Below are 24,824 nucleotides of genomic sequence, written 5' to 3' on the forward strand. Positions count from 1 at the left end.
TAGAGAGGGAGACTTTTCTACTGAACAAAGGTAAGAAGAACTCATGGGTCATGGTCAGTGAGTTAAACAACACTGTCTCTAGTCATTTCTCCTCTCCCATTTTCACATTTCTTTTGGTTGTTTTCATAATCCGTAGGCTAATCCTTTAGTCCATTTTCATAGTCCTAAAACAATATTAAACAAACACAATATTCCCTCCCTGTGTGTGTGTGTGTGTGTGTGTGTGTGTGTGTGTGTGTGTGTGTGTGTGTGTGTGTGTGTGTGTGTGTGTGTGTGTGTGTGTGTGTGTGTGTGTGTGTGTGTGTGTGTGTGCTGTAATCTCATGTTTTGTCCACAGAAACCAACAGCAGAGATCAGAGTCAGAGATTCTCAGTGGTCAGTCTTCCCAGAGTCATCAAACAGACCTGGACTCTATATTCAGTGTATGTGGTCCTGTTATGAACATTTGTTTTTGTTGACCTCAAGTAAAGTTGATCTGTCAATTATTCAATAATGTGTTAATGAGAAAGCATTTCTTCTCTTGCTTAACTTATTTACTTGATTTATTTCAGTTGCTTGAAGAGAAAATTATGACATTTGTGAAGAACGAGCTGAAGATGTTCAAGAGGATTCTTAGTCCTGAACTCCCAGAAGGCTTTGAGAGTCAGAAGCAGGATGAGGAAGTGGTGGATGCTGAAGATGAGAAGCAGGAGAGCAGTGCCAGAGAGGGGGCTCTGAAGATCACACTGCACGTCCTGAGGAAAATGAACCAGAAGGAGCTCGCTGACACACTGGAGAAATGTAAGATCTGTCTGCCTCATGTTGAATGCTGTTTTATAACATTTAACATCTGTAATGCATTATGAAAACATCTACACATTTATACAGTCAGTTAAGAGAAGAAATCATTATAATGTAAAACTTTATAACAGTCCTACAATACTGTAGGCATTAAAACACTGGAGAAATGTAAGATCTGTCTGCCTCGTGTTGAATGCTGTTTTATAACATTTAAAAGCTGTAGCTAAAATACAGCTAAAGTAGCTGTGTAACTCAATTATATTGTAGCAGCCTTAACACAACACCTAGTGACCTCATCAAGTAGCAGAAGGGATGTGTTGTGTTGATTAATTTAGAGAGAGAGAGAGAGAGAGAGACAACATTAATAATACCATCAATAATACCAATAATTACATTATCAGTCACACCAGTCTGTAATGCATTATGAAAACATTTACACATTTATACAGTCAGTTAAGAGAAAAAAATATTATAATTTAAAACTTTACAACAGTCCTTCAATACAGTTGGCATTAAAACAGACGTAATATTGATATCATCTGTGTTAATTCTTCATTCAGATGAGCTTGCGGGAATTTGCCAACGTGAACTCAAATCTAATCTAAAGAAGAAGTTTCAATGTGTATTTGAGGGGATCGCTAAACAAGGAAACCCAACACTTCTCAATAAGATCTACACAGAGCTCTACATCACAGAGGGTGGAACAGGACAGGTCAATAATGAACATGAGCTGAGACAGATTGAGACAACAACCAGGAAACAAGCAAGACCAGAGACTGCAATCAAATGTAACGACATCTTCAAACCCTTAACTGGACAAGACAAACTCATCAGAACTGTGCTGACAAAGGGAGTCGCTGGCATTGGAAAAACAGTCTCTGTGCAGAAGTTCATTCTGGACTGGGCTGAAGGAAAAGCCAATCAGGATATCCAATTTGTATTTTCATTCCCTTTTCGGGAGCTGAATTTGATGAAAGAGGACAAACACACTTTCATTGAACTTCTCAATCACTTCTCAATGGAAACCAAACAATCAAGAATCTCCAACTACGACAAGTACAAAGTTGTGTTAATCTTTGATGGTCTGGATGAGTGCCGACTGCCCCTAGACTTCCAGAAGAACAAGATCTGTTGGGACGTCACAGAGTCAACCTCAGTGGATGTTCTGCTGACAAATCTCATCAAGGGAAATCTGCTTCCCTCTGCTCTCCTCTGGATAACTACCCGACCTGCAGCAGCCAATAGGATCCCTTCAGGGTGTGTTGACCAGGTGACAGAGGTACGAGGGTTCAATGACCCACAGAAGGAGGAGTACTTCAGGAAGAGATTCAGGGATGAGGACCTGGCCAACAGAATCATCTCACACATAAAGACATCAAGGAGCCTCCACATCATGTGCCACATTCCAGTCTTCTGTTGGATCTCTGCAACAGTCCTTGAACACATGCTGAAACATAAGAGAGAAGAGATGCCCAAGACTCTGACTGAGATGTACACACACCTTGTGGTGTTTCATACCAAACAGAAGAATGAAAAGTATCTTGGGAAAGAAGAGACAGGTCCACACTGGAATAAAGAGAGCATTCTGTCACTGGGAAAACTGGCTTTTCAACAGCTTGTGAAGGGCAATCTGATTTTCTATGAAGAAGACCTGAAAGAGGCTGGCATTGATGTCAATGAAGCCTCGGTGTACTCAGGATTGTGCACACAGCTCTTTAAAGAGGAATTTTCGCTGTACCAGGACAAGGTGTACTGCTTCGTTCATCTGAGCATTCAGGAGTTTCTGGCTGCTGTATATGTGTTCCTCTCATTCATCAACAACAATGAGAATCTAATGGCCGAACCGCAATCAACGTCCAGGAACCTTTCTGCGCTGTTCAGAGACAAGTCTGAAGTTTCTTTCTACAAGAGTGCTGTGGATAAAGCCTTACACAGTGAGACGGGAAACCTGGACCTGTTCCTCCGCTTCCTTCTGGGACTCTCACTGAAGTCCAATCAGAAGCACTTACGAGGTCTGCTGACAAAGACAAGAAGCAGCTCACAGAGCCATGAAGAGACAGTCAAGTACATCAAGGAGAAGATCAGGGAGAATCCCTCTCCAGAGAGGAGCATCAATCTGTTCCACTGTCTGAATGAACTGAATGACCATTCTCTAGTGGAGGAGATCCAAAGCTACCTGAGATCAGGAAGTCTCTCAGAACCCAATCTGTCACCTGCACAGTGGTCAGCTCTGGTCTTTGTGTTGCTGACTTCAGAAAAGGAGCTGGATGTGTTTGACCTGAAGAAATACTCCAGATCAGAGGAAGGTCTTCTGAGGCTGCTGCCAGTGGTCAAAGCCTCCAGAGCTGTTCTGTGAGTACATAAAATGACATATAAAATCTAATCATCAGGAAGAAATATTCAGGTTAAAGAAAAATATGCATTATAATATGTGTATAATATTATATTGAAAACATTGAATAAATGCATTGATTTTCACATTAGTATAACAATATGACCATACAATTCTAGGAGACAGAAGAAGAATCTATATGTTGTTTGGGAGAATTAACCAAATGCATCTGCCATTGTCCTTCTACACTAAATTAACAATGTGTTTGAAGTCATGATCTCTTTGTCTCCAAAGAATAGCAGTGTGGTTTTAATATGATTAGACTCTTTGCAGGCTGTCAGGCTGTGGAGTCACAGAGGAAGGCTGTGATTCTCTGGTCTCAGCTCTGAGGTCAAACCCCTCACACCTGAGAGAGCTGGACCTGAGTAACAATGACCTGAAGGATTCAGGAGTGAAGCTGCTCTCTGCTGGACTGGATAATCCCCACTGTAAACTGGAGACTCTGAGGTCAGTATTATCAGATATGAAAGTACTTTATGCATGTAGTTCTCCCATTTGAAAAAGTCGTAATTATTCGGACATATTACTTATAGTGTATTAAAGTAGTCATAAGTTTAGCATGTTGTCCCATATTCCATGCCCGCTGTCACGTTTCTCTAAGACAGAACCCAGAAGCAGACCAGGACAAGGTGAGTAAAATGAAGGTGAGTATTTATTGGTAGTCTTGATGTGTAATTTGAGTGATCCAGGAGACGGAGCGGCAGCGGAGGTGAGTTGATGAGAGTAGATGGGTGGATTCAATGAAGTCACTGTATCCACCGACGGCCAGTCAAGGGAGTTGAATGTTCCGGGAGGATGACTGTAGACAGAGTAAACGGGGGGGGGGGGGTAACCAGTAACAAGAACAAAACAACAAGACTAGCTCAGGAAACATGAGGCTGTTCGTTGCTAACGATCCAGCAGGGAATGGATGTCAGCTCAGGGCTTATGAAGAGGTGATGATCAGGACCAGGTGTGCAGAAGGTTGATGAGATGCAGGTGTATGGTAATCACTAGATCTCCCGCCTAACTTCGTCGCCTGGCAACCAGATAGGGTAATAATATCACTAGATCTCCCGCCTAACTTCGTCGCCTGGCAACCAGATAGGTTTCGTTCAGAAACCTTAGACTCCAAACAGAAAACAGTCAGCTCAGGCAGAAACAGACTCAGGAAGTGGGATTCCTGACACCTGCAGTGAGGCTTGTGATTCTACTAACTTGTTGAATTCATTTGCAGTTGGTCTTGGTTGTGTTTTGGATGATGTTTTTCCTAATAGATACTGAATAGTAAATAATGTCCTGTCATTTTGGAGTCACTTCACTTCTATTGTCAGTGACTTCTACATTCATGTGGATACTACCATGATTATGAATAACCATGAATGAATCGTGAATGATGATAAATGAGAAACGGAGGCACAAAGATCAAACCCCCTCTGTTATTGGTAATGGTGAGAGGTTAGCATGTTTTGTTGTAGCCTCTGTTATTGGTAATGGTGAGAGGTTAGCATGTTTTGTTGTAGCCTCTGTTATTGGTAATGGTGAGAGGTTAGCATGTTTTGTTGTAGCCTCTGTTATTGGTAATGGTGAGAGGTTAGCATGTTTTGTTGTAGCCTCTGTTATTGGTAATGGTGAGAGGTTAGCATGTTTTGTTGTATCCTCTGTTATTGGTAATGGTGAGAGGTTAGCATGTTTTGTTGTAGCCTCTGTTATTGGTAATGGTGAGAGGTTAGCATGTTTTGTTGTAGCCTCTGTTATTGGTAATGGTGAGAGGTTAGCATGTTTTGTTGTAGCCTCTGTTATTGGTAATGGTGAGAGGTTAGCATGTTTTGTTGTATCCTCTGTTATTGGTAATGGTGAGAGGTTAGCATGTTTTGTTGTAGCCTCTGTTATTGGTAATGGTGAGAGGTTAGCATGTTTTGTTGTAGCCTCTGTTATTGGTAATGGTGAGAGGTTAGCATGTTTTGTTGTATCCTCTGTTATTGGTAATGGTGAGAGGTTAGCATGTTTTGTTGTAGCCTCTGTTATTGGTAATGGTGAGAGGTTAGCATGTTTTGTTGTAGCCTCTGTTATTGGTAATGGTGAGAGGTTAGCATGTTTTGTTGTATCCTCTGTTATTGGTAATGGTGAGAGGTTAGCTGTTTTGTTGTAGCCTCTGTTATTGGTAATGGTGAGAGGTTAGCATGTTTTGTTGTGGCCTCTGTAACTTTCTCACTCATTCTGATTCATGATTTATTCATGATTTTTCTTAATCATGGCATCATCAGAATTTCGTTTTTAATCGCGAATCACATACAGTTGAAGTCGGAAGTGTACATACACTTAGGTTGGAGTCATTAAAACGTGTTTTTCAACCACTCCACAAATTTCTTGTTATCAATCTATAGTTTTGGCAAGTCGGTTAGGACATCTACTTTGTGCATGACACAAGTCATTTTTGAAACAATTGTTTACAGATTATTTCACTTATAATTCACTGTATCACAATTCCAGTGGGTCAGAAGTTTACATAGACTAAGTTGACTGTGCCTTTAAACAGCTTGGAAAATTCCAGAAAATGATGTTATGGCTTTAGAAGCATCTGATAGACTAATTGACATAATTTGGATGTATTTCAAGGCCTACCTTCAAACTCAGTGCCTCTTTGCTTGACATCATGGGAAAATGAAAAGGAATCAGCCAAAATCTCAGAAAAAAAAATTGTAGACCTCCACAAGTCTGCTTCATCCTTGGGAGCAATTTCCAAACGCCTGAAGGTAACACGTTCAATCAATAGTACGCAAGTCTAAACACCATGGGACCACACAGCCATCATACCATCCCAACTGTGAAGCACGGCGGTGGCAGCATCATGTTGTGGGGGTGTTTTGCTGCAGGAGGGACTGGCGCACTTCACAAAATAGATGGCATCATGAGGCAGGAAAATTGTGGATATATTGAAGCAACATCTCGAGACATCAGTCAGGAAGTTAAAGCTTGGTCACAAATGGGTCTTCCAAATGGACAATGACCCCAAGCATACTTCCAAAGTTGTGGCAAAATGGCTTAAGGACAACAAAGTCAAGGTATTGGAGTGGCCATCACAAAAGCCTGACCTCAATCCTATAGAAAATGTGTGGCCAGAATTAAAAAGCGTGTGCGAGCAAGAGGCCTACAAACCTGACTCAGTTACACCAGCTCTGTCAGGAGGAATGGGACAAAATTCACCCAACTTATTGTGGGAAGCTTGTGGAAGGCTACCCGAAACGTTTAACCCAAGTTAAACCATTTAAAGGCAATGCTACCAAATACTAATTGAGTGTATGTAAACTTCTGACCCACTGGGAATGTGATGAAAGAAATAAAAGCTGAAATAAATCATTCTCTCTACTATTATTCTGACATTTCACATTCTTAAAATAAAGTGGTGATCCTAACTGACCTAAGACAGGGGATTTTTACTAGGATTAAATGTCAGGAATTGTAAAAATTGAGTTTAAATGTATTTGGCTAAGGTGTATGTAAACTTCTGACTTCAACTGTATGTATTAAAATATCCTCAAATAAAAGGTGACATTATATACTGTCACCTCATATGAAACATTTGATCTGAAATCCAAAATGTTGGAGTTTAGAGCCACATTTAAAATGTTAGGTTCACTGTCAAAATAGATATGGTGTGGACTGTATACTCAATACAATCTAAATCTGATACCTCACTGTCTGTCTTTTGACTGATACTGCATTTAAACTGGTCTGATCAGTCTACTCAAATATTTGTACTATACATGTTTCTATCTGCAGGCAAAACTTTGATAATTTGTCATTTTTAATGATGATACATTCATTTACGAATAGATATGAAAGGTTTCAGGACACTGATATCTGAATATGTTGAAAAATTATACTGCCACTATTTTCACCACCAGAGAATAGCAGTGTGGTTTTAATATGATTTGACTCTTTGCAGGCTGTCAGGCTGTCTAGTCACAGAGGAAGGCTGTGCTTCTCTGGTCTCAGCTCTGAGGTCAAACCCCTCACACCTGAGAGAGCTGGACCTGAGCTACAATCACCCAGGAGACTCAGGAGTCAGACTGCTCTCTGCTGGACTGGAGGATCCACACTGCAGACTGGAGAAACTCAAGTATGTAGAGGGTTTATGTCAATGTTCATATCAGACATGTTGGACTTTTCAGGCTAGTTAAGACAAACATTCTGACCACCACTTGGACAAAGTTATATGCTGACTGTGTGTGTGTTTGTCCTGTGTGTGTGTGTCCGTGTGTGTGTGTGTGTGTGTGTGTGTGTGTGTGTGTGTGTGTGTGTGTGTGTGTGTGTGTGTGTGTGTGTGTGTGTGTGTGTGTGTGTGTGTGTGTGTGTGTGTGTGTGTATGTCCTGTGTGTGTGTGTGTGTGTGTGTATGTCCTGTGTGTGTGTGTGTGTGTGTGTGTGTGTGTATGTCCTGTGTGTGTGTGTGTATGTCCTGTGTGTGTGTGTGTGTATGTCCTGTGTGTGTTTCCTGTGTTTGTGTGTGTGTGTGTGTCCAGTGTTTGTGTCTCTCCACTCTGTGTGAGTGTCCTGTGTGTGTCCTGTGTGTGTGTGTGTGTGTGTCGTGTGTGTGTGTCGTGTGTGTGTGTGTGTGTGTGTGTCCTGTGTGTGTGTGTCCTGTGTGTCCTGTGTGTCCTGTGTGTGTGTGTGTCCTGTGTGTGTGTGTGTGTGTGTCCTGTGTGTGTGTGTGCGTGTCCTGTGTGCGTGTCCTGTGTGCGTGTCCTGTGTGCGTGTCCTGTGTGTGTGTGTGTGTGTGTCCTGTGTGTGTGCGTGTGTGTGTGTCCTGTGTGTGTGTGTGTGTCCTGTGTGTGTGTGTGTGTCCTGTGTGTGTGTGTGTCCTGTGTGTGTGTGTGTCCTGTGTGTGTGTGTGCATGTCCTGTGTGTCCTGTGTGTGTCGTGTGTGTCCTGTGTGTCCTGTGTGTGTGTGTGTGTCGTGTGTGTCCTGTGTGTGTGTGTGTGTGTGTGTGTCGTGTGTGTGTGTCCTGTGTGTGTGTGTGTGTCCTGTGTGTGTGTGTGTGTCCTGTGTGTGTGTGTGTGTCCTGTGTGTGTGTGTGTGTGTTTCCTGTGTGTGTGTGTGTGTGTTTCCTGTGTGTGTGTGTGCGTGTCCTGTGTGTGTGTGTGTGTCCTGTGTGTGCGTGTGTGTGTCCTGTGTGTGTGTGTGTGTTTCCTGTGTGTGTGTGTGTGTCCTGTGTGTGTGTGTGTGTGTTTCCTGTGTGTGTGTGTGCGTGTCCTGTGTGTGTGTCCTGTGTGTGTGAGTGCGTGTCCTGTGTGTGTGTGTGTGTCCTGTGTGTGTGTCCTGTGTGTGTGTGTGTGTGTGTGTCCTGTGTGTCCTGTGTGTGTGTGTGTGTGTCCAGTGTTTGTGTCTCTCCACTCTGTGCGAGTGTCCTGTGTGTTGTGTGTGTGTGTGTGTGTGTGTCCTGTGTGTTTTGTGTGTGTGTGTGTGTGTGTGTGTGTGTCCAGTGTTTGTGTCTCTGTGTGAGTGTCTTGTGTGTGTCGTGGACAAAGTTATATGCTGTGTGTGTGTGTGTGTGTCCTGTGTGTGTGTGTGTGTGTGTGTGTGTGTGTGTGTGTGTGTGTGTGTGTGTGTGTGTGTGTGTGTGTGTGTGTGTGTGTGTGTGTGTGTGTGTGTGTGTGTGTGTGTGTGTGTGTGTGTGTGTGTGTGTGAGTTCAGGTGTATCCCTCAATGACTGTCTGTTTTTCTGCTTACCGCTACAGTGTGGAACATGGTGGAGAGAACAGAATGAAACCTGGACTTAGAAAATGTGAGTGTTGACTGCTGTGAAGAATATGACTAAGAATAAGTCTTAATTCAAGTTAAGTCAAAGACCACCATCATTACTGACTTGGTCATATTAAATATCATCTGTAGTTCTACAGAAGCACAAATCAGGGACACCAAAGTTTACAAAGAGTTGCTTTGACAGTGTGTGTGTGTGTGTGTGTGTGTGTGTGTGTGTGTGTGTGTAATTAATGTGAATAAGTGTGTATTATATTACCATACAGTATAACATATGATCATTCAACAAGTCTCAAGTTACCTTAACTTCTCCTTTTGATACCTAGAAACATCTACATTAAATGAATTAGTGAAAAGTGAGTTAACATTCTAATGTGAATGATGATGATTTCTAATATTTTGTCTGGTTTCATCCATCAGATGTCTGTGATCTCACACTGGACCTAAACACAGTAAACAGACTCCTCTCTCTGTCTGAGGAGAACAGAAAGGTGACATGGAGGACAGAGGAGCAGCCGTATCCTGATCACCCAGAGAGATTTGAGGACTGTAGACAGGTGCTGTGTAGAGAGGGTCTGACTGGGCGCTGTTACTGGGAGGTAGAGTGGAGTGGGATAATGGGGGCTGGTATAGGAGTGACATATAAAGGAATCAGCAGGAGAGGAGTGGTTAAGGACTGTTGTCTTGGATACAATGACAAGTCCTGGAGTCTGACCTGCTCTGACAACAGATACATTGCCAGGTATAATAATAATCTCACTACCATAGACGTCCCCTCCTCCAGCTGGTATAATAATAACTCCACTACCATAGACGTCCCCTCCTCCAGCTGGTATAATAATAATTCCACTACCATAGACGTCCCCTCCTCCAGCTGGTATAATAATAACTCCACTACCATAGACGTCCCCTCCTCCAGCTGGTATAATAATAACTCCACTACCATAGACGTCCCCTCCTCCAGCTGGTATAATAATAACTCCACTACCATAGACGTCCCCTCCTCCAGCTGGTATAATAATAACTCCACTACCATAGACGTCCCCTCCTCCAGCTGGTATAATAATAACTCCACTACCATAGACGTCCCCTCCTCCAGCTGGTATAATAATAACTCCACTACCATAGACGTCCCCTCCTCCAGCTGGTATAATAATAACTCCACTACCATAGACGTCCCCTCCTCCAGCTGGTATAATAATAACTCCACTACCATAGACGTCCCCTCCTCCAGCTGGTATAATAATAACTCCACTACCATAGACGTCCCCTCCTCCAGCTGGTATAATAATAACTCCACTACCATAGACGTCCCCTCCTCCAGCTCCCACAGAGTAGGAGTGTATCTGGACTGGCCAGCCGGCACTCTGTCCTTCTATAGAGCCTCCTCTGACACACTGACCCACCTGATCACATTCACCTCCACATTCACTGAGCCCCTCTATCCAGGATTTGGGATTTATAATGTTGGCGACTCAGTGTCCCTGAAATAATAACTGGACACACACACACACACACACACTGGACACACACACACACTGGACACACACATAAATACACACTGGACACACACACTCAACACACACACACTGGACACACACATACACACTGGACACACACACACTGAACACACACACACTGGACACACACATACACACACACACTCACTGGACACACATACACACACACACTCACTGGACACACATACACACACACACTCACTGGACACACACACACACACACACTGAAACACACACACACTGGCCACCCACTTAAACTGGACAAACACAAACACTGGAATGACATACACACACTCACTCAAACGGACATACAAACGCACTGGAAACACACTGGACACACACACACACTGGACACACACAAACACACTGGACACACACACACACACACACACACACTGGACCCACTGGATAAACACACACACACTGGATAAACACACACACACTGGATAAACACACACACACTGGACACACACACTCACTGGACACACACGCTTGACACACACACACGCTTGACACACACACTGGATACACACACACAAACACACTGGATACACACACACACACACACACACACACACACACACACACACACTGGATACACACACACACACACACACACACTGGATACACACACACACACACACACACTGGATACACACACACACACACACACACTGGATACACACACACACACACACACACACACAAACACTGGATACACACACACACAAACACACTGGATACACACACACACACACACACACACACACACACACACACTGGATACACACACACACACACACACACTGGATACACACACACACACACACAAACACACTGGATACACACACACACACACACACACACACACAAACACACTGAACACACACACACACACACTGGATACACACACACACACACACTGGATACACACACACACACACACAAACACACTGGATACACACACACACACACACACACACACAAACACACTGGATACACACACACACACAAACACACTGAACACACACACACTGACACACATAAACACTGAAACACACAATTGACAAACACACACTGGACACTCACACGTGTTAAATCAGTTTCTGGACCACAGGTTCTAGAACAGCTTCTATCCCAGTTCTATCTGCCTGTTAAATCAGTTTCTGGACCACAGGTTCTAGAACAGCTTCTATCCCAGTTCTACCTGCCTGTTAAATCAGTTTCTGGACCACAGGTTCTAGAACAGCTTCTATCCCAGTTCTACCTGCCTGTTAAATCAGTTTCTGGACCACAGGTTCTAGAACAGCTTCTATCCCAGTTCTATCTGCCTGTTAAATCAGTTTCTGGACCACAGGTTCTAGAACAGCTTCTATCCCAGTTCTACCTGCCTGTTAAATCAGTTTCTGGACCACAGGTTCTAGAACAGCTTCTATCCCAGTTCTATCTGTCTGTTAAATCAGTTTCTGGACCACAGGTTCTAGAACAGATTCTATCCCAGTTCTATCTGCCTGTTAAATCAGTTTCTGGAGCACAGGTTCTAGAACAGCTTCTATCCCAGTTCTATCTGTCTGTTAAATCAGTTTCTGGACCACAGGTTCTAGAACAGCTTCTATCCCAGTTCTATCTGCCTGTTAAATCAGTTTCTGGACCACAGGTTCTAGAACAGCTTCTATCCCAGTTCTATCTGCCTGTTAAATCAGTTTCTGGACCACAGGTTCTAGAACAGCTTCTATCCCAGTTCTATCTGCCTGTTAAATCAGTTTCTGGACCACAGGTTCTAGAACAGCTTCTATCCCAGTTCTATCTGCCTGTTAAATCAGTTTCTGGACCACAGGTTCTAGAACAGCTTCTATCCCAGTTCTATCTGCCTGTTAAATCAGTTTCTGGATCACAGGTTCTAGAACAGCTTCTATCCCAGTTCTATCTGCCTGTTAAATCAGTTTCTGGACCACAGGTTCTAGAACAGCTTCTATCCCAGTTCTATCTGTCTGTTAAATCAGTTTCTGCACCACAGGTTCTAGAACAGCTTCTATCCCAGTTCTATCTGCCTGTTAAATCAGTTTCTGGACCACAGGTTCTAGAACAGATTCTATCCCAGTTCTATCTGCCTGTTAAATCAGTTTCTGGACCACAGGTTCTAGAACAGCTTCTATCCCAGTTCTATCTGCCTGTTAAATCAGTTTCTGGACCACAGGTTCTAGAACAGCTTCTATCCCAGTTCTATCTGCCTGTTAAATCAGTTTCTGGACCACAGGTTCTAGAACAGCTTCTATCCCAGTTCTATCTGTCTGTTAAATCAGTTTCTGGACCACAGGTTCTAGAACAGCTTCTATCCCAGTTCTATCTGCCTGTTAAATCAGTTTCTGGACCACAGGTTCTAGAACAGCTTCTATCCCAGTTCTATCTGCCTGTTAAATCATCAACCTAAACTGTTGTCATCAGACTATTACAACATGACTGAACTTTTGGTTCCTTTTCTGATCTTTTACCACTTTGCATTTTTTATGATATATTTTACTGTTTGTGTTTGTACCACAGGAGGTTGGTGGGACCTTATTTAGGGAGGACAGGCTTGTAATGGCTGGAGTGGAATAAGTGGAATGGTATCAAACACGTTTCCATGTGTTCCATTTCATTCACTCTGTTCCAGACATTATTATGAGCCGTCCTCCCCTCAGCAGCCTCCTCTGGTATGTACTGTCCTGTATGTGACAGAGATCCAACAAGGAATTACAATGTATGTATTACTTTTAATACCTGCAAATGACAAATAAACTACTGGAACTCCTTATGAATGTCTGCAGCCGACAAGAGGTGAAAATATTACCGGAATATTCAGCAAAATGTTGATGAAGACGTCACTCAATCCACCCAAAACAACATGCAGTCTTTCCACAAGACTCCCATGACGTTATAGTGTGACGTTATGAGTGGACGTTAAAGTAACATTCTCACAACATACTGCACTTGTTTTATCCTGTTTTAGATGTATCCTCTGTTTAAACATTTAAACTCTTACAATAACAACGTTAAAATACCAATGTGATCATTTCTTGTCTTTTATGTTGGAAAAACTAATTGTACAATTATATGTGGACATACGCTCCATAGTTGTACAAGTATACATGGTTATATTGTACTTTTCATAATAAAACATACTTGAAACAAGAAAAAGCATGTTAATTGTGGAAACAGTTTTGTTATTGATTTTTACATTGCTTCTCTCTGTCTCATGTTGACGTTTGGCATGAATCTTGACCTGGAGGCAGAACTGTGCGATTTCCTCTAGATATGTCAGCTGCAAAGTCAGAATTCGCTGTGGAAAATAATGTTGTTTTATGGTCTTAATTTAAGGGAAGGATTAGCAGTGTGGTTAGGGTTGAGGTTAGGATTAAAATCAGATTGTATTACTTTGTGCCTGTGCCAGCTAGGGAATACTTTGCTGAACTGCCTCCAGGGCAAGATTCATGACAATAAATGCCAACCTGCCTCCCAGTCATCCCCTCCTAATCTTTACAAGGCTGCAGAACATGCAAGCTAGTGATGTGGGGGTTCTCTCATAACCCTCAGTCCCCAGGTGGGTAGATGGCAGGTTGAATAAAGAGAAGCTAGTGATGTGGGGGTTCTCTCATAACCCTCAGTCCCCAGGTGGGTAGATGGCAGGTTGAATAAAGAGAAGCTAGTGATGTGGGGGTTCTCTCATAACCCTCAGTCCCCAGGTGGGTAGATGGCAGGTTGAATAAAGAGAAGCTAGTGATGTGGGGGTTCTCTCATAACCCTCAGTCCCCAGGTGGGTAGATGGCAGGTTGAATAAAGAGAAGCTAGTGATGTGGGGGTTCTCTCATAACCCTCAGTCCCCAGGTGGGTAGATGGCAGGTTTAATAAAAAGAAAACAATAGGCAACATAAAACAATCCATAAATGTATAATTATTATGTAATTTACACAAAACATTAAGGACACCTTTCTTTCCATGACAAACTGACCAGGCGTAACTCAATATTAGGAAGGTATCCTTAATATTTTGTCCACTCAGTGGCTCTGACCCTTTACGTAACAGTCAATCCTCTTTTCCAGGAAACCTTCTTTAAATTTCCCCAAATGCTTCCACACTGCTGCTCTCTCACAGCTGCTCCAGGGCCTCTTGGGTTGAGGAGTCATTCTCTTCTAACCTGATCACAGCTGCTCCAGGGCCTCTTGGGTTGAGGAGTCATTCTCTTCTAACCTGATCACAGCTGCTCCAGGGCCTCTTGGGTTGAGGAGTCATTCTCTTCTAACCTGATCACAAACAAAGACAAGATTCAAACAAATAAACATGATGGTCCAACATAATGGGGGGGGGGGGGTATAGGGAAGGTAGGGGAGAGGAGGGGGTATAGGGAAGGTAGGGGAGAGGAGGGGGTATAGGGAAGGTAGGGGAGAGGAGGGGGTATAGGGAAGGTAAGGGAGAGGAGGGGGTATAGGGAAGGTAGGGGAGAGTAGGGGGGTATAGGGAAGGTAGGGGAGAGGAGGGGGTATAGGGAAGGTAGGGGAGAGGAGGGGGTATAGGGAAGGTAGGGGAGAGGAGGGGGTATAGGGAAGGTAGGGGAGAGGAGGTGGGGTATAGGGAAGGTAGGGGAGAGGAGGGGGGTATAGGGAAGGTAGGGGAGAGGAGGGGGGTATTGGGAAGGTAGGGGAGAGGAGGGGGTATAGGGAAGGTACGGGAGAGGAGGGGGGACTTACTCCATGTCAGGCAGCCTCCAAGTCTACCCTCACCAACTGACCGTGTAATCTGATTCATTATGATCTAGGATCAGGTCCCCCCCTCTCCATGTAATCTGATTCATTAGGATCAGGTCCCCCTTCTCCATGTAATCTGATTCATTATGATATAGGATCAGTCCCCCCTCTCCATGTAATCTGATTCATTATGATCTAGGATCAGGTCCCCCCCTCTCCATGTAATCTGACTCATTATGATCTAGGATCAGGTCCCCCCTCTCCATGTAATCTGATTCATTATGATATAGGATCAGGTCCCCCCTCTCCATGTAATCTGATTCATTATGATCTCGGATCAGGTCCCCCCTCTCCATGTAATCTGATTCATTATGATCAGGTCCCCCCCTCTCCATGTAATCTGATTCATTATGATATAGGATCAGGTCCCCCCTCTCCATGTAATCTGATTCATTATGATCTAGGATCAGGTCCCCCCTCTCCATGTAATCTGATTCATTATGATCAGGTCCCCCCCTCTCCATGTAATCTGATTCATTATGATCTAGGATCAGGTCCCCCCCTCTCCATGTAATCTGATTCATTAGGATCAGGTCCCCCTTCTCCATGTAATCTGATTCATTATGATATAGGATCAGTTCCCCCTCTCCATGTAATCTGATTCATTATGATATAGGATCAGGTCCCCCCTCTCCATGTAATCTGATTAATTATGATCTAGGATCAGGTCCCCCCCTCTCCATGTAATCTGACTCATTATGATCTAGGATCAGGTCCCCCCTCTCCATGTAATCTGATTCATTATGATCTAGGATCAGGTCCCCCCTCTCCATGTAATCTGACTCATTATGATATAGGATCTTTTTATTTTTATTATTTCACCTTTATTTAACCAGGTAGGCCAGTTGAGAACAAGTTCTCATTTACAACTGCGACCTGGCCAAGATACAGCAAAGCAGTTCGACACAAACAACAACACAGAGTTACGTGGAATAAACAAGCGTACAGTCAACACAAAAGAAAAAAGAAAGTCTATATACAGTGTGTGCAAATGGCGTGAGGAGGTATGGCAATAAATAGGCCATAGTAGCAAAGTAGTCACAATTTAGCAGATTAACACTGGAGTGATAGATGAGCAGATGATGATGTGCAAGTAGTGATACTGGTGTGCAGAAGAGCAGCGAAGTAAATAAAAACAATATGGGGATGAGGTAGGTAGATTGGATGGGCTATTTACAGATGGGCTATGTACAGCTGCAGCGATCGGTTAGCTGCTCAGATAGCTGATGTTTAAAGTTAGTGAGGGAAATATAAGTCTCCAGCTTCAGCGATTTTTGCACTTCGTTCCAGTCATTGGCTGTAGAGAACTGGAAGGAAAGGCGGCCAAAGGAGGTGTTGGCTTTGGGGATGACCGGTGAGATGTACCTGCTGGAGCGCGTGCTACGGGTGGGTGTTGTTATCATGACCAGTGAGCTGAGATAAGGCGGAGCTTTACCTAGCATAGACTTGTAGATGACCTGGAGCCAGTGGGTCTGGCGACGACATTGTAGCGAGGCCCAGCCGACTAAAATGACCTGGGTTGCAATCATGAAAAAAAACTACCCGGCCTTCATGGTTTGACATTGAGAACATTGGGAGAGATGAAAGCTGACGTTTTAGTAAATGTGCAGATTACGTTTCTCAGTCACAGACAAGAAGCTCAATTAAGACATTATCTTCACCACTGGGACTGGGGACAACAGGACCACAGGCCAAATAATACAGCTCAACACTTCCACACTACCACAGTGAGTAGAATCAGGCTTCTGAACACAGAAAACTTGCAGAATTATTAATGATGAATTGTATTAGACGTTATTAGACATTTCTGTTGTTGAGGAGGATGGGAGACCCACAGTATAGGTGCGTAACGCACAGAGACGTCAAAAATGTGTTTCAAAAATCGTCAAAGAGTCATTATTTTAACCTAAAGCATTTAATAAAGACACTTATAGTACAATATTATGGGGAATAGGAATGAGAGGCCTACTTACACCATTTTGGGAAGGGATCACAGCAGTGATTGAAATAGGGTATGAGGCATGAGTTGAGGTGTTCAGAGGCTTGACCAGTGCAGGACAGGATTTGACTGGGAAGACAATAACACATCACACTACACAGTTAGTCAACAGAGCTAAGAATGAGTTAGTCCAAGCAAGGAGTAAAATCATAGACGTGTAATAATGTGATTGTGTTTGTGATTGACTCTACATAAAGTAATGAGAGAAAAATTGACAGGGGTTTCCTCACAGTGCTTGGAGAGGAAACATTCAATGTGCCAGTGGATGAGTGGGCCACATGAGACGTGGCTTCCAGTTCATGTGAGGAGGTAGTTGACAATGGTAGTGGAGTGGTCATCACTTGTTAAATCATGGAACAGGAGGGGACTCAGCTGGAAATACAAATAGCAGATGCGTTCCCTTGAAGCTGAGCCATCGTAGGTTTGAACAACAAGTTTGTCCATGAAGATAAACACGGAATTCACATCTCGCCCACTTGGCAAATCAAAGTAGCCCAAGAAACTTTTTCTGAATAAAGCCCTGATCATCCACAAACAGAACCTGACGATAACTGAGAACGGCAAGCAGACTGGTGGCAACCATAGGTCCCAGAGTGGGGGGGGGGTTTTTTGCCCTGGGGCCCAGAGTTTGTCCTTATCTGTTGACCTAACCAGGAAAACTCTGGACCCTATAAGGTATGACAGTGATGAATCAGTTGTAAAAAGGTTTTGTAAGGGCTCTGATGTAACCAGTTTTAACTAATCAGGGCACATGGTTTTAATAACTCTTAGGGCTCGCGGACCGCTTGCGAAACACCTACGACAACATCCGGTGAAATTGCAGAGCGCCAAATTCAAAATTGGAATGTATTAAACATTCATGAAAATACAAGTGTCATACATCATTTAAAAGCTTAGAATCTTGGCAATCGAACTGCATTGTCAGATTTCAAAAAGGCTTTACGGTGAAAGCATAGCTTTCGATTATCTGAGGACAGCACCCCACAATAACATATTTTCCAAACAAGCACAGGCGTCACAGAATCCCAAATAGCGATAAAATAAATCACTTACCTTTGAAGATCTTCCTCTGTTTGCAATCCCAAGGGTCCCAGCTACACAATTAATGGTCGTTTTGTTCGATAAAGTCCTTCTTTATATACCAAAATAGTCTGTTTAGCAGGCGCCGTGACTTCAGAAATCCACTCCTTCAACATGCAGACAAAGAAGTTCTAAAAGCTACCAGTAAATTTCATCCAAACAAGTCAAATAATGTGTCTATATCATCCTCAGGTTGTCTAAAATGTAAATAAACTATAATATTTCATACGGAAAGTACTGTGTTCAATAGGAATGACAAATACGCAAGTGTGCAGCCTCTCCATCGCGCACAAAAACACTGATGTGACCCAAGCAGTCAGCTCACTGAAAGTGTAAATATTTATTTATTTTTTAAAATAGAAGCCTCAAAACCATGAATAAATACTGTTGACATCTAGTGGAAGCTATTATGAATTGCAATCTGGGTGACGGACATAGGAGTTTTCAATAGCTTTACAAAATATGAGCCTGTGATTTTATTTATTTATTTTTTGGTCGGATTTTCTTCGGGTTTTCGCCTGCCATATCTGTTCTGTTATACTCACAGACATTATTTTAACAATTTTGGAAACGTCAGAGTGTTTTCTTTCCAAATCTACGAATTATATGCATAGTTTCTGGGCCTGAGTAACAGGCATTTTATTTTGGGCTCGCTAGACTCTCCGAACTTCCGAAAACTGCCCCCTAGCCCTAAGACGTTTTAACGGTCTAAACGGACTAAACTGCTTGGAGTAACCCTGGATTGTAAACTGCCATGGTCAAAACATATTGATACGACAGTAGCTAAGATGGGGAGAAGTCTGTCCATAATAAATCCCTGCTCTACCTTCTTATTAACAACACTATCAACAAGGCAAGTCCTACAGGCCCTAGTTTCTACCTTCTGTCATGGGAATTCTGTTCCCAAAGTTCATAAACCGAACTTCAATTAAACTACTCAGTCTGCCCCCCAGAGGGTGTAAGATTCTGGTTGGATGAAGCAGACGGAGAGCCAGCCTACAATTGGTCAGAATGTTTATTTACGAGAGCTCTGAATATCATACAATGTACACAGCCTTTTATACCTGACATTTGGTCATACCATATGTCATACCCCTTACAAATGCCCCTCCTCTTCTTTAACACTGTCAATGCTTATTTACAAGCCTTCTCCATCTCATACATTGCTTATCATATCCTGCCCCATGTTACATAATCTACTGCAAGCCTAAAGGTTTCTCCCCTCCCTGGGTGGGGAGACCTTCTTCCTGTTATCAGTTTCACAGTGGTCACAAGTTGTCTGCTGTCTGGTTGCTTACATTGCTAAATCATTAAGCTTCAACTTTTCCGACACACACACATTAGTACATTCATCTTATAATCACTCGGTTATACCTTTTCAGGGTGAAATCATTTAGTCAAAACTTTAATCATATTATTTCCATTACAATCCACCCTATTGGCTAAATATTTCACACACACTATAACACATCTATTTTTATTGGATTCAGAAATGTCACACAAAATCAAACTAGATCAAAGAAAACGAATACATGTATTTTCATTACATACTTACCAATGACTGTTCTAAGCCTATGTCCAGTCATAACTCTTCGGATTAGGATTTTTGCTATGACCTTCATTTAGAGAAACAGTCTTGCTAAACATGGGCTCCTCGTAATTGAATGAATCCTGCACCAGGCTCGGCGGTAGGTATTTGTCATCCCACTGGTCTGAACTTGGAATCGGTCCGTATCTCACCATCTGCTCCGTCATCGATTTCTCCAGAGCCCTGGAAATGAGACCTCTCGCACAAGGGACCAAACAACAACCACATAATATCAACACAGTCATACAGGTGAAAGCAGCCCACGACACAGTGATTACAACCTTTTTCCATTTTCCGAACGTACTATCAAACCATCCCGTGAGTGCCGTGTCCACCCCGGAATTTTCTGCTAAATCCTGAGCTAAATTGTTTAGACCGGCCAGGGCCTTGGTCACTGATCCATCTGGAGCTGTGTTCTCAGGGATGAAAGTACAGCATTCAGATCCGAACATCACACACACACCACCCTTAACAGGTTAACCTGTTAGGGCTAGGGGGCAGCATTTGCACGTCTGGATAAAAAAAATGTACCCGATTTAATCTGGTTACTAATCCTACCCAGTAACTAGAATATGCATATACTTATTATATATGGATAGAAAACACTCTAAAGTTTCTAAAACTGTTTGAATGGTGTCTGTGAGTATAACAGAACTCATTTGGCAGTCAAAACCCTGAGACATTTTCTGACAGGAAGTGGATACCTGATGTGTTGTATTACCTTTAAACCTATCCCATTGAAAAACACAGGGGCTGAGGAATATTTTGGCACTTCCTATTGCTTCCACTAGATGTCACCAGCCTTTACAAAGTGTTTTGAGTCTTCTGGAGGGAGATCTGACCGAACAAGAGCCATGGAACGATGATGTCCCATTAGACACCTGGCGCGCGAGTTCATGTTGGGTACCCTCGTTCCAATACGTTATAAAAGAGTATGCATTCGTCCACCTTGAATATTATTCATGTTCTGGTAAAAAAAGGCCCTAATGATTTATGCTATACAACGTTTGACATGTTTGAACGAACGTAAATATATTTTTTCCCCTCGTTCATGACGAGAAGTCCGGCTGGCTTAGATCATGTGCTAACAAGACGGAGATTTTTGGACATAAATGATGAGCTTTTTTGAACAAAACTACATTCGTTATGGACCTGTGATACCTGGAAGTGACATCTGATGAAGAGAATCAAAGGTAATGGATTATTTACATAGTATTTTCGATTTTAGATCTCCCCAACATGACTTCTAGTCTGTATCGTAACGCGTATTTTTCTGGGCGCAGTGCTCAGATTATTGCAAAGTGTGATTTCCCAGTAAGGTTATTTTTAAATCTGGCAAGTTGATTGCGTTCAAGAGATGTAAATCTATAATTCTTTAAATGACAATATAATATTTTACCAATGTTTTCTAATTTTAATTATTTAATTTGTGACGCTGACTTGACTGCCGGTTATTGGAGGGAAACGATTTCCTCAACATCAATGCCATAGTAAAACGCTGTTTTTGGATATAAATATGAACTTGATAGAACTAAAAATGCATGCATTGTCTAACATAATGTCCTAGGAGTGTCATCTGATGGAGATTGTAAAAGGTTAGTGCATCATTTTAGCTGGTTTTATGGTTTTGGTTACCCTGTCTTCGAATTGACAAAACATTACACACAACTCTTGTAAATGTACTGTCCTAACATACTCTAAATTTATGCTTTCGCCGTAAAAACTTTTTGAAATCGTAAAACGTGGTTAGATTAAGGAGATGTTTATCTTTCAAAGGGTGTAAAATAGTTGTATGTTTGAAAAATTTGAATTTTGACATTTATTTGGATTCAAATTTGCCGCTCTTGAAATGCACCTGCTGTTGATGGAGTGCACCACGGGTGGCACGCTAGCGTCCCACCTAGCCCATAGAGGTTAAGGTCTTTCGTCTGAACTATTCTCACCAGTCCTTGGCTCTGGATGACTACACGGGTAATGTCCGTTTTATCAGGGGTACTACTGGTATTCTGGCTGGCGGTAGAACTATCTCCTGTCCTAACCTCTACTACTCGGAATGGTACCGCAGTGTCGACAATGGTCTGGTCAAGGCCAACATACCATAACCCTAAATCCTCTTTCTTTATGCTTTTAATGGTCATTCCTATCTTCAAGCAATACTTCCCTTGCTCTGGATTGCAGTCAAAAACCCTGGCCTTCACTATACTCCATCTGTTTCTGTATTGGGTGTGTGGATTGACATAGCCTTCTCTCTCTGTGTGAGCTATGACCTGATTCCATGAGTTACACCGGGATCTACACAGATATCTTCCCCATGAAGTCCGAGTCCTAGACTGCCAGGAGGTTAGGGACCCCATTTGGTCTGCATAGAACTCTATTGAGACATCCTTCCCTAACTCTACTCTCACTTCCTTTTTATCCAGATCGAGTGACCTTTTGTAACTAGGCCATAAAAACTCCTCATCTTCTACACTATGGGTCAAGTTACCACTTTCTGACTTCTCGAGTGGTTCATGGTGTATTAGGAATATGGCTCCCACAATCAGACAGCTCAGACTGACCAGTACCCCTGTAAAGCCCCACCCCCTCCCGGAGAATATATCACTGGCTAGAGGCCAACCCACACTTTCACTTCTATGAACGCACACAGTGAGGATCGGGCGGGTTAGGGAATCTTTGTTAGAGAGGTAACCCCTGAACCTTATTGGTATTCGGTTTTTCTCCTAACTCTGTGATTGTTCGACAGTGTCAGTGTGTCTTACCCTCCCGCAATGTGTGATATGAACCCAGGTAGCTCTTTCAGCTATTCTCACCGCGAAGGCTATTACCAGGAACACTTGGTATGGGCCCTCCCACCGTGGCTGCTTCCAGTTCTTTTCTCCTCAGGGACTGGATCCACACCCAGTCTCCTGGTTGGATTGAGTGAATCATCTTCTCCTGTAATTCACCTGTTGGACACAAAGTCTCGGACATACGGGTTTGGTTAACCATGTGTTCTGTTAGTATATCTTCAACTTCTATGTCTACCTGTTCTGGCCTCCCTAACTCTGGCATTCTAAATGGTTTACCTGATCAGCTAAAATGTATTCCATAATTTAAAGAGATAGATCCTAGTAAACCAACTACCCTAATCGTGTCCACCCAGTAAGTTGGGACCGCTTCTTCCCATTTAATATACTTATCTATTATAAAAAATGTTTTTTTAAGTAGTTCGTTATCCAATAGGCCACAAAGTGTTTCCGAACCTGCTCTACTATCCCCCCTGTTGACACATGGCCCTGCCCATGTGTCAATCTTGCCGCATCTCTAAACAATGACTTAGGTAGTATTGGTAACTTATCATGATACCAAATACCGTCCTTATATAAATTGCTCCTAACTTCTCCCATTTCGAAATCCCTTTCACTGGTGCTCTAGACTGACAATTTTAATATAGCTTTGTCTATGTTTACTTCCTCTTTTAAGAACTGCTGTGTCGATGGCTGCGGTTTAACCTGTTTAGGATAGGGGGCAGTATTTTCACGGCCGGATAACAAACGTTCCCGATTTAATCTGGTTATTACTCCTGCCCAGAAACTAGAATATGCATATAATTGTTTGATTTGGATAGAAAACACCCTAAAGTTTCTAAAACTGTTGGAATGGTGTCTGTGAGTATAACAGAACTCATATGGCAGGTCAAAACCTGAGAAGATTATATACAGGAAGTGCCCTCTCTGACCATATCTTGGCCTTCTATAGCCTCTTTATCAAAAACAGAGGATCCCTGCTGTAACGTGACATTTTCTAAGACTCCCATAGGCTCTCAGAAGGCGCCAGAACGTTGAATGATGACTCTGCAGTCCCTGGCTGAAAAACAGTAGCACATTTGGATAGTGGTCGATCTGAGAACAATGAAATGGGCGCACGCATGCACGTGAAGAGTCCATTTTACATTTTCAGTCTTTGAACGAAAACAACGTCGCCCGCTTGGAATATTATCGCTATTTTACGAGAAACATCGCATAAAAATTGATTTTAAACAGCATTTGACATGCTTCGAAGTACGGTAATGGAATATTTAGAATTTTTTTGTCACGATATGTGCCGGCGCGTCACCCTTCGGATAGTGTCTTGAACGCAAGAACGAACGCAGCTATTTGGATATAACTATGGATTATTTTGAACCAAACCAACATTTGTTGGTGAAGTAGAAGTCCTGGTAGTGCATTCTGACGAAGAACACCAAAAGTAATCCAATTTTTCTTATAGTAAATCTGAGTTTGGTGAGTGCCAAACTTGATGGGTGTCAAAATAGCTAGCCATGATGGCCGGGCTATCTACTCAGAATATTGCAAAATGTGCTTTCACCGTAAAGCTATTTTAAAATCTGACATAGCGATTGCATAAAGGAGTTCTGTATCTATAAATCTTAAAATAATTGTTATGTTTTTTGTGAACGTTTATCGTGAGTAATTTAGTAAATTCACCGGAACTTTCGGTGGGTATGCTAGTTCTGAACGTCACTTGCTAATGTAAAAAGCTGGTTTTTGATATAAATATGAACTTGATTGAACAAAACATGCATGTATTGTATAACATAATGTCCTAGGAGTGTCATCTGATGAAGATCATCAAAGGTTAGTGCTGCATTTAGCTGTGGTTTTGGTTTTTGTGACATTATGTGCTGGCTTGAAAATGAGTGTGTGATTATTTCTGGCTGGGTAGTCTCCTGACATAATCTAATGTTTTGCTTTCGTTGTAAAGCCTTTTTGAAATCGGACAATGTGGTTAGATAAAGGAGAGTCTTGTCTTTAAAATGGTGTCAAATAGTCATATGTTTGAACAATGGAAGTTTTGGGATTTTTGAGGAGTTTGTAATTCGCGCCACGCCCTATCATAGATGTTAACTAAACAATCTAAAAAAATATATCACCTCTACTCCAACAACGTCCTCTATCGTAAG

At 42.5% G+C, this 24,824-nt stretch overlaps 1 protein-coding gene across 1 annotated transcript in view; it reads right to left on the bottom strand.

The window, feature by feature from the left end:
* Nucleotides 1–3,806: 3,806 nt before the first annotated feature.
* LOC145875960 (uncharacterized) overlaps nucleotides 3,807–24,824 on the bottom strand; it is a 220,933-nt gene continuing 199,915 nt past the window's right edge. The window contains exon 2 of the mRNA XM_082971733.1: nucleotides 3,807–3,971. Within this exon, the coding sequence (XP_082827859.1) occupies nucleotides 3,919–3,971 (53 nt within the window). The 3' untranslated portion in view covers nucleotides 3,807–3,918. The remainder of the gene's footprint in view (nucleotides 3,972–24,824) is intronic.

The sequence above is a fragment of the Salmo salar genome, unplaced genomic scaffold (assembly GCF_965601325.2).
Source record: "Salmo salar unplaced genomic scaffold, fSalSal1 ptg000408l, whole genome shotgun sequence".
Taxonomy (NCBI): Eukaryota; Metazoa; Chordata; class Actinopteri; order Salmoniformes; family Salmonidae; genus Salmo; species Salmo salar.